General features: G+C 38.7%; 2 protein-coding genes and 1 long non-coding RNA gene across 6 annotated transcripts in view; 1 reads left to right on the forward strand and 2 right to left on the reverse strand.

Annotated features, from left to right (window-relative positions):
• Window positions 1-211: 211 nt before the first annotated feature.
• LOC113931883 lies at window positions 212-4713 on the forward strand. Its single transcript, XR_003522905.1, has 2 exons — window positions 212-339; window positions 4225-4713. It is a non-coding gene; the product is annotated as an uncharacterized LOC113931883 (long non-coding RNA).
• On the reverse strand, window positions 2014-12214 carry NRAS (NRAS proto-oncogene, GTPase). The gene is made up of 7 exons (XM_027610029.2): window positions 12081-12214; window positions 11451-11578; window positions 9282-9460; window positions 6942-7101; window positions 6263-6386; window positions 5675-5716; window positions 2014-5567 (listed from the first exon to the last, which is right to left on the reverse strand). The coding sequence occupies exons 2-5, from the start codon at window positions 11559-11561 to the stop codon at window positions 6267-6269; spliced, it is 570 nt and encodes a 189-aa protein (XP_027465830.1). The 5' UTR covers window positions 11562-11578; window positions 12081-12214; the 3' UTR covers window positions 2014-5567; window positions 5675-5716; window positions 6263-6266.
• A 124-nt stretch (window positions 12215-12338) lies between these two features.
• CSDE1 (cold shock domain containing E1) overlaps window positions 12339-13717 on the reverse strand; it is a 40229-nt gene continuing 38850 nt past the window's right edge. For 3 of the 4 annotated variants that reach the window (XM_027599294.2, XM_035727023.1, XM_027599270.2), the window contains one exon: window positions 12339-13659. In XM_027599294.2, coding sequence (XP_027455095.1) covers window positions 13612-13659 — 48 coding nt within the window. In that variant the 3' untranslated portion in view covers window positions 12339-13611. The remainder of the gene's footprint in view (window positions 13660-13717) is intronic. The other variant, XM_027599285.2, reaches the window with a different exon arrangement.

Raw genomic sequence — 13717 nt, forward strand, 5'->3', positions numbered from 1 at the left:
GGTCTCAGTTGTAATTGTGGGGAATCAATTTGTACTAAGATGTTTCAAAATAACATGCAAGTTGTCTTTCAGACTTAAATCTTACATGTACCACACACATCTGTAGCTCCTAGAGAAAGGGTCAATAGGGCCAACTGTTACCATTTCACAGCACCCATTCCAGACTTCTTGTCCTGAGCTGGGTATTTCAGGCTCCTATGCTTAAGGGCTCCAGGAGGCAACGGCTCCCTTCCAACGACATCCTCCTCCGTCCTCCCCCATCCTCCCCCAGTAGCAGCGCGGCTGGAAGTTGCCTCTATCTTTAGAAACATTTCATATCACTTTAACTCCCAACATTGGGTGAGTATTACTTCTTTATACACTCCCACAAATCAGTTGTACACTATATTTATACTGGAGTTATAATTTATACTATTTTAAGAAGAGACTAAGTTCATTCCTTTAAGTTGAAAAATAACATGCAGTAGGTTAATACAACTATTTTGGTGCAAGTGTGAAGTAAATCATGAATACAAAAAAATCTCCAGGGCGCCTGGGTGGCTCAGTTGGTTAAGCGACTGCCTTCGGCTCAGGTCATGATCCTGGAGTCCCTGGATCAAGTCCCGCATTGGGCTCCCTGCTCAGTGGGGAGTCTGCTTCTCCCTCTGACCCTCCCCTGTCTCATGTGCTTTCTCTCTCATTCTCTCTCAAATAAAGGAATAAAATCTTAAAAAAAAAAAAAAATCTCCAGATAAGAATGATCAATTCATGAAGTTTACTTCCAGTTCATGAATCTGAACTTTTATTGCCCCTCTTGGCACTGCAAAAGATATTTGTTTCCTGTATTTCGTATGTTCCTAGAGTTCCGGTTTGCTTTTATTGACCACATTTCATCACCAAGAGTTATTTTTAAAGCAATACAAAGCATATTTTCCCACTTGGATACTGGACATCGATCCTGTGCTCTCAAGTCCTGGAGTTGGGCACTCTCTGAAATGTCTCTTAAGCAGTTTTGCAAAATGATCACTAGCATAGCCTCTTGGCCTTTACCCGTATTTATGGGTATCAAATAACTCATCTAACTATGTTGGCCTTTTAATGACCTTGAGTATTGCTTGTTCTAAGAACAGAAATCTTAACAGCACAGAGATGCATGGGAGGTCTCCACATATTCCAAATAAACAAGCTTCCCAGGCTACTTTTTCATCATTTGTCTCTTTGTAGCTTCACTTTGCCAAACAGAATAGCAGCCATCAGCAGAAGCCAGAAAACATCCTTTTCTCCTTCCCTGTTTCTGTTACTAGGGGATCAAATACTAGCAGAAAATAAATGACAGTAGGCACAGGTGATTGACTTAAGGGGGCAATGTTTTAGATATACAAAGCCCATAATTCTGTTTTTCGTTTACATTTTATGATCTAAAATGTTTGTACTTCCTAATAGTCCTATCTAGAAACAGTAATTTGCCATTTACATTGGTTTTCCTCAAGCTTAATTCAGCCAAATACTAATGATCTCTCTCCTTGTCCTCTTTTGAAGGAAAAGTGAAAGTAAAAATGATGTCTTTGGTAAAATAAACCAAGGTCCTCATAATCACAGTATGCCAGTGTTAGGTGGAAAATCCTAGGTGTAAAGTTTGTTTTGTTTTGAATAACTACATCTCCTTAATTAGGGTTGGGAATCTGAGATACACCAGTACACCCTAAAATTATAGTTGGAACCCATGTTCTTTGGCTCCTACACCGATGTTCTTCTAATGATACCGCTATTGGTAGACTGTGCAGTAATGCAAAAATAGGACAAAAGATTTCCAAAGATAGTTTCAAGCACTTCGTATTAATATGTTAGAATTTGGCATGTAGCTATGGATCATGGCTATGAATCACCCCCAAGGTAATAGATTAAAAGCAGGCTTTGACATATTTTATATTGGGATAAAATAAGGAACTTGGATGTTCCAAACATTGTCCAAATGTCACATCCAAAAGTCTAAAATTGGTACTTTCAATAAAGGCACTTCGGTGGAAAAAAGAATTATGACTAAGCAAAGAACTTCCAGTTTTTATTTTTTAAACATTTAACAAGAAAAACATTCAACCAAATTTTAAAAAATTAGGATGGATTAATTTACAATAAAATAGTCAACTTAAAATATCAGCCCTTTTTATTTAGGGCCAAGGAGGCCAATAGTTTCTGTTTAAACAGCAGAATTGCACAATTGGTATTTTCACCTATATTTGATGGCACAGAAATATAAAAGTCACACAATTTCCATTGAGATCCTCCCTTCCCTCCAGAGTAGAATTCATACAATTGCTTCTTAGGTCAGTTCTCGGGCCTTTAAGAATCACCAGTTATATTTTGAAACATATCTACAACTATTCTGACAACGAGAACACTTTTAAAACAATTCTTACAGGAAAAACCTTAAAAATAATTTTGTGGCACATTAGACTGCTTAAAGAAACAGCAAAGATGAAAAATAATGTACAAGAATTATAGTCCCTTGCTTATAGAAATCACCTAAATAAAATATTTTCCCTAATTAATTATCTTCACTTCTTATAATTTATTAGCAGAGATGAATTACAAGAAGCAGAATGCACCATTTTTTGGTTCTTGGTTGTAGCTGCCAGCTTGAGAGTTCATGACTGTAAATGTAAAGCAAAATATGATTATGCTCACAAATTCTGGAATGGGAAAAAAACCAAAATATCTCTTTTAAAGTGTTTCTCTATCCTTGCTTTCAAGTCAAGACAAAAAATTCACAGCAGTTTAAAGGATGATGAAAAACTAAACATGGGCCGACTAAAATACATACTGAGAATAATTTTACCTATTACACTAAAATGAAAACTGTAATAAGTACGATATTATATTACCAAGTAACATTCTAGAGTATGCTGCTGGAGCAAATACAGCACTTAACAGTTTCATTTACAGGTTAGGCATGGTAGCCTTTAGACAGAACATTTTCACACTCTTGAAGGTGTAACCTTTAAAACACAAACACACATAAAGTAGTATGTAATTCATAATAGCTGGCCAGGCACTTGACTGGGGGAAAGAGACTTTTCAGATTTTGAGGTAAACTAGAATTGTTTTCAGCAATTACAAACATATTCTAAAAACCACACTTTATTTCACACCAACTGAAGTTATTCAGCATTTAACTAAGTCTGTCACTCTATTGTGCCAAAATTCACACCTACATGTAACTTCTTAAGAAGCTATTAAAAGAACATTGTGAAGTCTAAATTCTGGCCCCATTTAGATATACAACTGTGCTTAGAACATACTTGAAAAAACTAAAGGTACAGCCATATAAGGGCTAAAATGAGTATCTTTTCCCCTAAATTTGATATTAACAACAACAAAAAAAAGAGTCCTACTGTCACTCACACAGAGCAGAGGAGGAGGAGGTGGAAGACAATGACAAGGATGGAGGTGACAAGCCTCAATCTAGCCTCGAGAAAATTACAAAGCGGTGTTCCACAAGAAGCAGAAACACAGCAGCAGAGTTTCTGTTTACAGGTGTTGACAGTATGTGAAAGCTCTCAAAATTAATGCAAAGGAACACAACTCTCTGGGTTTATTCCACTCTGGGCACAGTCTATGTTTCTTTCCCTCTTCGGAATTCATTTCAAGGCAATGTGGAGTTTACTTAAAGGAAAACTCATTTTAGAAGATGGAGGACCTCAGGAAGTATCTACACATCAGAAGACAAGAACAGAAAGTGGCCATTTTGGAGCTAGTCTTTTATCAGAAGTTATCCAAGTCTAATTTTCATTAGAATTACCATGAAATTATCTGCAAACAGAAAAGCCCTACCTCCAACCCTCATAACAAACAATTGATTCTATTTTCCATTCTCTTCTTAAACAGCAATTTCGGTAGAAAGGCGACTTCTTGTTCTGAACAAACTTATCAGCTTATTATCTGGTTTGCACAGACTAATTCATCAACATCCTGTTTTGCACCCTTCAAAGAACACTACCAATATAGAAAATTTTAAAAATTTTGATCTGAGGCATCAAAATAAATTTCTCACAATAATGAAAATAAAAAATTCAAAATTCTCAAAATAATGAAAAATTATTGGGTTTAATTCAAAGTTTCCACATGGCTAAAAAAAGTCTAAATACTTTTATTTATAAAAACCTCTAGGCCGACCCTCCTCAAGATGGCAAGTTTTTCCAGTCATGGTGAAGGACTTGTGCTAACTGACCTCTTCCTTCCTTGCAGGACTAACAGTATACATCTGGCAAAACTACTAGCTGGAGTTACTGGTGCAATGAGCAAACGTGGAAGAACTTCTCTCTCTGTGATGCTACCTGGCTTGCTCAAGTTTTGACACTGTGACCCTGGTCTGTCAGCACCATGCTTTACTCAACTGAAATAAGCAAGCCGCCACTGTGGTGGGATGAGGGAGAGGGTGGGGTGAGAAGGGGAATGAGGGCAATTATATACATCATTAAAATACCACGATATACAGTGAAAATGTGTCTGTTAATACATCTGAGACTTGAAAATCATTAATCTTAGCTATTAAAACTACATTCAACTATTACAATTTCAAATACCTGCAAATGTAGAGCTTTCAGATATGCCCTAAATTTAAATATGAATGGAAGTTCATTATCAGCAAGCTAGAAGAAACAAATTGCATACATTTTGTAAGTGGTAACCTACCCCCTGCCCCACCCCCCCAAAAAAGTAGAAATTAGGTAAAAATTAAGTAAATTATTCATAATTGTTTCCAGTTTCACCTTTCTGTTGGAAGAGACCCAAATTGGGTCTCTGGAAATCCAACCTCATACATGTAAGAAATGGCATCTGCTATCACATCGGTAAGTCTTTCCCTCAAAGGTAGACAGGTCATAGATGTATCTCAGACATTCATTTCCATGTATAATGATTTTTGAGACATCTATTCCACTGAAATATTATAAATCAAGTCTACAAACCACTCCTAAAAAAAAAAGGCACTTTGCTGCGAGTTAGATTTAATTATGTGAAAGTCGAGAACACTAGGAAAGACTCAAAAGTCAGTATTCACTTGTGTATTTATGAATGCAGAGGAGATGCCAATTTATAGAATATAGCCAATGACATTATAAACAAACCAAATGGCAACTTAATTATATTCTCAGCAAAACAGTAATTTATGACATTTCTCCAGAAACCATCATAGTTCCAAGTTCAACAATAAAAAGCAAAAAAAAAAAAAGTCACCAGCAGTTGCTACTTTAGAGCTCAAGACATTGTTTCCTACAGAATTTCATGTCTACAAGTTTGGTTCTGTTTCAGAGCATGGATTACTTTTCAGATGAAAAACCTGGGATGGCAGAGGTTTGTGTGTGTTGGGGGAGAACCCAGGGTGGACAAACAGTGGGGAGTAACAAGAGGTTCATTTCTCTGGTCAGACAACCAAGTGAGGAGGTAGTTATTCAGAGAACTTCTCAAATAGAGAATATTGTACTGATCTACGGAGAGCTGGGGAAGTAGCAGGAGCTTCTTTGTGAGACTGAAGATAGCAACAGGAATACTTCTCCTCCAGGGAAGTCAGGACCAGGGTGTCAGTGCAGCTAAAATACAGACAGAATTTGTTTAAGTGGCATATAGAAAATGTAAGAAAAACAAGGTCAAGAAATCAACATGAATGATAACATATTCATTTCCAAACTTGTCCTACCTTGACAGTGGCTCTTTTCTGATGCTAGAACTTTAAAAGTATCTATAAGAAAAGAACACACACCATGTCATTATAATCATGAGTTTTGATGTAGTGATTCTTCAAACTCCTAATCAGTGCCAAAAATAGGGTACGGTATGTGTACTTTTCACAATAATGCCTTCTAGTTTCTAATATTATTGAAAGTGTAATAATGTCTATAAAATACTTAAATGCTTTTTTTTTTAAAGATTTTATTTATTTATTTGTCAGGGAGAGAAAGAGAGGGAGAGAACATGCACAAGTAGGCAGAGCGGCATGCAGGAGAGGGAGAAGCAGGATCCCCGCTGAGCAGGGAGCCTGATGCGGGGCTCGATCCCAGGACCCTGGGATTATGACCTGAGCCAAAGGCAGATGCTTAACCAACTGAGCCACCCAGGTGTAGTCTACTTAAATGCGTTGAAAACAGTTTAGACTTCAGTACTCTCAGAAACGGTGCCATAAGGAAAATATTTTACAACTGTACAGAAATAATAACAGCAATCTCCTCCAAATTGCCTGATGCTAAATAATAAAATTTATAATTATGTAAGGAGACCACATGCTCACCTTGTTACATCACCACACACGGTAACCCCATACAACCTTGAGTCCCATCATCATTGCTGTTGAGTTTCTTCATTCGGTACTGACGTATTTCTCTTACCAGTGTGTAAAAGGCATCTTCGACACCCTATAAAAGAACATGATAAGGATGGCTTAATAGACATAACCCAAGTTGTAAGCTCTCTCACTTGTACTTCCTTAGTGGATTTAAAATTCCAACTAGCTGACGAAATAGGGTGATTTAGGAAGAGGACACCAAACTTAGCATTCCTACTGAATCACATCAACAGGCTGATACACAAATGGCATATTCTGCAAAAATAACATTCAAGCACAGAAAAATGGGTAACGTGGGACATACAGAACTACCAGATCTAAAGATTCCATTCAGCAGAGCAAAAGCCCAAAACACTGGCTGGTGTTGATGGAGGAAGGTCTAATGTTTGTACTTATCTTTAATCAAGGGTCCTCATTTTAGTAATATTTAGTAATAGTAGCATGTTAAGGTGGGAGTAAAGTGCCACACCAGAATATTCATCAGCTCATTTTGGGTTTAAACTGAAGAGTAAAAAAATAGAATATTGAAAATCCCTAATAACAAGGAATGCGGCTCCTATTTCTAGCAGTCAAAACTTCTCTGCATTAAATAAACCCTTGCCAGATGCTCAAAGCTCTGCTATACCTGTCTGGTCTTGGCTGAGGTTTCAATGAATGGAATCCCATAACTCTTGGCCAGTTCGTGGGCTTGTTTTGTGTCCACTGTCCTTGTTGGCAAATCACACTTATTTCCTACTAGCACCATAGGTACATCATCTGAATCTTTTACTCGCTTAATCTGTTCCCTAAAAAAAAAAAAAAAAAAAAAAAAAGGAGTATGTTATCATAACCTAAGAGTAGGTCTTTAGGAAGGAACGAGCAGCTAGAATAAAAAAGGTTCTAATGAATTTTATCTAGCCCTATTAGCTTCTAGTATGGAGTTTCACTTTTTCCCCCACTAAATATAAAAGACCATGCATACTGGTAGATTGGTTTAGACTTGATGCAGCAGCCACAGGGAAGCCAAGAACTGGTTCACCTTCCAGTGGAAATGGATGGCAATTCTATCTTTTGACACATATCCTTGTTAGGCTCCTTGATTCACTAAAGAGCTTAGCTCCAGATTTAAAATCACACTCTAGATTAAGATCTGAAGTATAAAAAGTAAAGCTTACTGCCTCAAAATAACTTTTTGAGGTTTTCTTGAGAGTGACAGTATTTAATGAAAGACAGTCTATCCACTTCTCTAGGTGGGTGGTGTCCAGACATTTTCTTCAAACAGTATTATAGCTGGAAGTCCAAGATACAAAACAGAAAACACCAGACCTGCTCTTACTAAAGGGGACTGAAGGATCTAGAACTCCCAACTTACAGCACTCCCTTCAGAGACATGGAAGACACAGCACACAGCACTTTGGAAACAATTGCTCTAGATTCTCTTGACCAATACTTTCCAATAGAACTTTTCACGATGATGGAAAGGTTCTCTATCTGTGCTGTCCAACTATATCTGCTAGTCATATGTAGCTATTGGACACTTGAGAAGTCAGTTGCTCTGTGGTCAAGGAACTGATTTTTCAATTTTATCTAACTTTAACTGAAATAAGCACACAAGGCTGTGGCCACCATATGGCAGAGTACCACTCCAGACCCTAGCCCTGGATTACACATGAAGTCGTGTGCTGAACCGGTGTCACACTGGCTATCTGCAGGACTGACCTTTGCTGTAATGGCAGTGGCCTATTTTTTTTTTTAAGATTTTATTTATTCATGAGAGAGAGAGAGAGCACACAAGCAGGGGGAGAGGCAGAGGGAGAGGGAGAAGCAGACTCCCCACTGAGCTGGGAGCCCGACATGGGGCTCGATCCCAGGACCCTGAGATTATGACCTGAGCCCAAGGCAGACGCTTAACCATCTGAGCCACCCAGGTGCCCTGGGAGTGGCCAATTTTAAAGCATAATATAAGACAAAACAGCCTAAGAAGAAAAACGACTTCTAGAAATTCAACAAATATCAGATGCTTGACAAGTGTTGGACATTTTATTACATATTGCTATTATCTCCAGAGAGCAGATGGAAAGTAGAGCAAGTTTAGATGGAAAAAACCCCACTGAAGTCAGTTTTGGACTAGCTTGCTTCTGTGAGCAGACATCATTGTATGGATGGAGCACAATCCAGGACTGCAGGCCGTAGGAAGAACATCTGCATAGTGTTGACTACATGATAGGCACTTTTCTGGGTGATTAACATGTTTATTAACTTGTTTAATGTTCAAAATAACTTTTGGTAGGTACTATTCGCTCCATATTACTGATAAGCAGAGGCACACACATTTGGTAGTTTGTCCCAAAGTCCCATGGGTAACAGATGATGGAGCCAAGTTTTAACCTGTTTTATTACTCTGCTCAAAGAACATGGAGCTAAGAAAAAGGAGTCCTGGGTTTTTGGTCCTGGATCTGCTACTAGTAACAACCATGACTCCAAAGACCTAACAAATCACTTCCTGCAGCTCTACTTCTGATTCCGTGAAACAAGGATGTTGTACTAGAATTTTTTATGGTTTGATTGAGCTTTGAAACTTTATGGTTCAACTGAGAAAGACCATCCTTCCTCTTTATCTACTGCCCATTCGTTTCTTCCTATCATCTTCTCTCTTCTATGACTTACTGACGACTCTTTCTCAGACATGTTTTCCTCTCTGAAATTCCTGTGTGATCTCTCATACCACCACCTCTGGTTCTGAATCATCCCATTAGCAAGCTTCATTTAAGTATCATCACACGTTCTAGCCATGGTGTATTATATAAAATAAATACCAATATTAACTTTCAGTTATAACCCCAGAACCTCAATGTTAAACAATCTGAAACCAACTCTTCTCATAATTAAAAACGCTATCTTCCCTAGTGTGGTATCCTCATCCCCCCACAAAGCTTCAGAATACACTTACAGATCATCCTTTCAGAAAAAAGAATGTTCCTAGTACCTGTAGAGGTTAATATCTGCAAATGATTTGCTATTATTGATGGCAAATACACAGAGGAAGCCTTCGCCTGTCCTCATGTATTGGTCTCTCATGGCACTGTACTCCTCTTGACCAGCTGTATCCAGTATGTCCAACAGACAGGTTTCACCGTCTATAACCACCTGTTTTCGGTAAGAATCCTGGGGGTGCGGAGGGTGGGGGACGGCAGGGAGAGAGGAAGATTTCATTTTTATTAGAAACCATAGGGAATGCAATGCTATTGCCAAGGTTAGATAAGCTCCTACCTAAGTTTATTTCCATCTCTCTGGTTTGTCCCTCAAACTCCTCATATATAATCACAAACAGAAAGTACTTAATGTCACCCTAGGGAAAAAAGCCCCAAATCCTATATGCCTCCAGAAAGGAAAATGTGGTCACTCTGTTCCTGGAAAAGATAGAAAAAATGTGGTAATTCAAAAGACAGCTCTACTGCAGTTAGACTAGAGATTAGGTTTCACAGTGTATTTTACTAAGGTATGAACTAGATTTTTCTTACTTGTTTATTGTACATTTAAAGTTCTAAACATACCTCCACCAATTATACCTGGCCTTGGATACAGTGTCATTTTGTGTTTATGACTTATTACACAAATAATTTTTATTTCAGACAAGATTATAACACAAATACACTTTTCTCATCATGGTGAATTTTTTCCTTTGGGAAATATTACTGAATCAAATTCCTAAATATTCCAAACGAGGTATACAGTTATAATTCCTCAAGAGGAAAAACATGCATAATCACATATATTTATATTTTAAAAGTTTTTAATTTGGCTCTAAGGCAAAAATTTTACTTGTATTTTAACACTTATATTTTGGAAATTCAGTTCAAAGAAAATAACCCATCACACTTGGTAAAGATCTGGCTCCAGAAACAGAATGTGACTTGGTTTCCCAGTTCATTGATCAGTGCCTCTGTAACTCAACTTCATTGTGGGACCGTAATACACTTTCAAATTAACATAGAACTCGCATTGCCAAAACTTGCTTGAAGCATGAAATATGGTTAAGTGTATGAATGTTCTGAGGAAATGAGTACAGTTAAAATTATAAAGATAGGTTTTAGTCAAACTAATTTATAGTAACAGAAGTCAGAGAAGTGGTTATTTCCTGGCAGGGTGGGGTTTACTGACTGGAAAGTGGCATGGGCGAACACTGTGGGGCACTGGAAACGGTCTATATTTCTGAGTGGTGGTTACATAAGTATATACAAAATTTTAAGTCACCTGGCTGTAGATAGACCATTTTTGTATTTTACTGTATGTACATTATCCTTCAACAAATAAAACTCAGAAAAATATTAAAAGGTTCTAACCATTAATACTAAAGCTGTTAAGCTTAACATGAAATTTCTGCCAAGGACTAATGACTAATTTTTAATAATGGCTATGTTAGTTAGCTTCCATTAAACACTCAGTGGCTGGGGGTGGCAGTAGGAAGACCAGGGTGTGGATTAAAATAAAATAATCTCTAGTCAGACATTTCTAAACTGAATACACAAAACCTTTTATTTAAAGGACCTTAGATGCTATCATTCAAGCCAATTTATAACATGAACTCACAAAAAACACTTATGCTGATCTTTCTCAACATCCCTGTGTGATAGGCAGGATGTTTATGGTAATTTAATAGATGAGGAAAATGAAGCTCAGAGAGTTTAAGTGATTTGCTCAATATAACATAACTAAGTAAACAGCAAACAGGGAGTGAAAGAAATCTAGGCAGTGACTCAAAATCTCATATTCTACTCCAGCCCAGTCTCAGCTGCTTCAGCCAGCTAATTAAAATTGAAGACGACCTAGATCTTTGAATCCTTTATCTCCATCCTATTATTCAGTCACTCTTCCTATGGACTGTGTTTAATAGAGCTGTCATAGGAGTTCAACAGTGAGTATGCAAAAGTTTACTGAACTATTAAATTGTCAGTTTTTTAGAAAAAAACTTCAGCAGCTAATAAAAATGAACTCTTCTCCACAAACATGGAAAGCTTCGTTATTGTATTACTGACCCCAAATAACTTTTACTTTCTCTCTTGATTATTCCTTTAGCTAAAGAACAGCTAAAGGATAGGTGTAAGGGTGAACCAAAAGCCAGAGGTAGGGTCAGCGCACTACCACTGGGCCTCACCTCTATGGTGGGATCATACTCATCTACAAAGTGGTTCTGGATTAGCTGGATTGTCAATGCGCTTTTCCCGACACCACCTGCTCCAACCACCACCAGTTTGTACTCAGTCATTTCACACCAGCAAGAACCTGTGGGAAAGCAGCAATTAGGTTTAATGGGAAAGCCACAACTACAGTACTTCAAAGCCTTCTATAATCAATAGTAACCTAAAGCCTGAGTTTGAAATGTATAGGTTCCATACACGTGACCTTCCACTTGGTTCTCAAAGTGATTCAGGAGTGCAAAAACATTCGCAGGTTACTGCAGGCCTCAGAATTAGGGTTAGTCGCCTGGCTACCCCCACCCCGCTCTATTTTTCAACAGTCCGTGGGCCCCGCCCTCAGCCTAAGGTAAAGGAAACCCCTCTTCCTACTCCTCACGCAAGTCTCCTCAGCTCCGGTGGGGCAGCCTCCGGGCCGCATCCTCATCTTATACCCCCGCCAGCCACCAAAGATCCCCCCCGTAGGGCTCAAAACTAAGGACCCCCGCCCAAGGGCCTTTGTCTCCAGCCTGCTGACTCCGTTCGATTCCTGACAACAAGGAGGAGCCTGTATGCGCCAAAGACGAACGCTACACAGCACAGAACCTTACCTCAAGCTTCGCTGCCTCCGCTTCCGACGGATTTAGGACCACAACTGGGAAAAATGTTGGAGACCCCGGAACCGCCATGAACAGCCCCCACTAGGGAGCGGCACTTCCGGCCCCGCCCGCTACGTAATCAGTCGGCGCCCCGGGCGCCCGAGTCCCCGCCCCGGCCACGTGGGCACCCGACCCAGGAGTCACGCGGCGGGCCGCACCCACACCCGCCCCTCCCACACAGGACGTTTCAAAAATGAAAGCGCTAGGTGCTAGAGTCTCAAAAATCAGTAAAACTTTATTCGCTTCCATTCTTTCGCCATTAACAGAAAAGTGGAGAAAGCAAAAATGTTTTATGTTTACAAAGATAAACGGCCTCTTTACCCAGAGAAGATCAAAACCTCAAACGACAACGGGGAAGATAAAAGCGCCCTCCCCCACATCCCCTGAGCTGCCCTTGTCATCTTAGACAAAGCCTTCAGTCCACTGGCCAGGGACCCTGGATGTGGCCAATTCAAGATGAGGGCCAAGAAATCAGACCAATCCGTTCCCGTGATATAAAGTCGAACAGAAGCTACACCAAGGGTCAAGTGCCTGTATTTCACAGGACACAGGAACCAGGCGGCTACTTATAAAAAAAACAAGATTCATTTCAGGCACAACTTTTTTATTTTTTTTTTGTTTTTTGTTTTGTTTTTAAATCAGTAAAAGAAACTGGGTCCTAGAAGCTGCAGTGATCTAAGCAGCAGCAAGTTTGTGCATTCGTCTTTTTTTGTTGTTTTTGTTTAAATACGATTAAATTACCACACTGCTGGCACACCTCATTTGCATGAAATTCTGCACCATACATACTAATTGTAGTAAAATTACCCCCCTCCCCAATCCCAGGAAAAAAGAAACTACTCTGGAAGATAATTTTCACTGAAATCTAACCAAACTTCGTTAAGTGGACTGTGACAAGATTATAAATGATATGAAAAATAACATTTTAACATTTGGCCATCAACTTAAGGAAATGGTTTGCCTATACAAATTTTTATAATTTTTGTAATTTTTAATATATTCTACCTTCATATGGTCCTCAGGATTAAAGCATAATGAACAGGAAAGAAAAGGAAAAGAACGCAACTGAGTGTTAAGGCAGAACATCTTGCCAGATAGTAATGAAGGTAGAGTATATGCTAAATACCAAGTGCAGAATTTCATAGGGCCAACAAGATAACAGTCTATATTTTTCACTTACACAGGCGAAGTGGAGTTTGCAATTACCAGTTGCGTTAAATGCACCAAATAAAGCTCCTAAAATTGATACTATAAGGCGCCACCTTAAGTTTTCCAGGCTGCAACTGTGCATAATTTTAAAATGGTTTTCTTAAATTTTATTTTTTTAAACATAACACGAGGAAGGTGTTAAAACTGGTGTAATAGCTCAATAGAATAAGTATTCCAGAATTTGGGAGGGATGAAGAGGGAGATATTCAGAACCCTTCACCAGAATCCCCCCAACTTGATCATAGTGGATTAATGATGTGCTTTGTGGATGTGGTTAGTCAATGACACCAGCTTGACGGATCTTTCTTTCTGCACCAAATCCCTGTGAAGAAGTAAAATTGCAGTTAATTACTATAAAAGCATTACTTTCAATCATTGTA

The sequence above is a fragment of the Zalophus californianus genome, chromosome 4 (genome assembly GCF_009762305.2).
Source record: "Zalophus californianus isolate mZalCal1 chromosome 4, mZalCal1.pri.v2, whole genome shotgun sequence".
NCBI classification, from domain to species: domain Eukaryota; kingdom Metazoa; phylum Chordata; class Mammalia; order Carnivora; family Otariidae; genus Zalophus; species Zalophus californianus.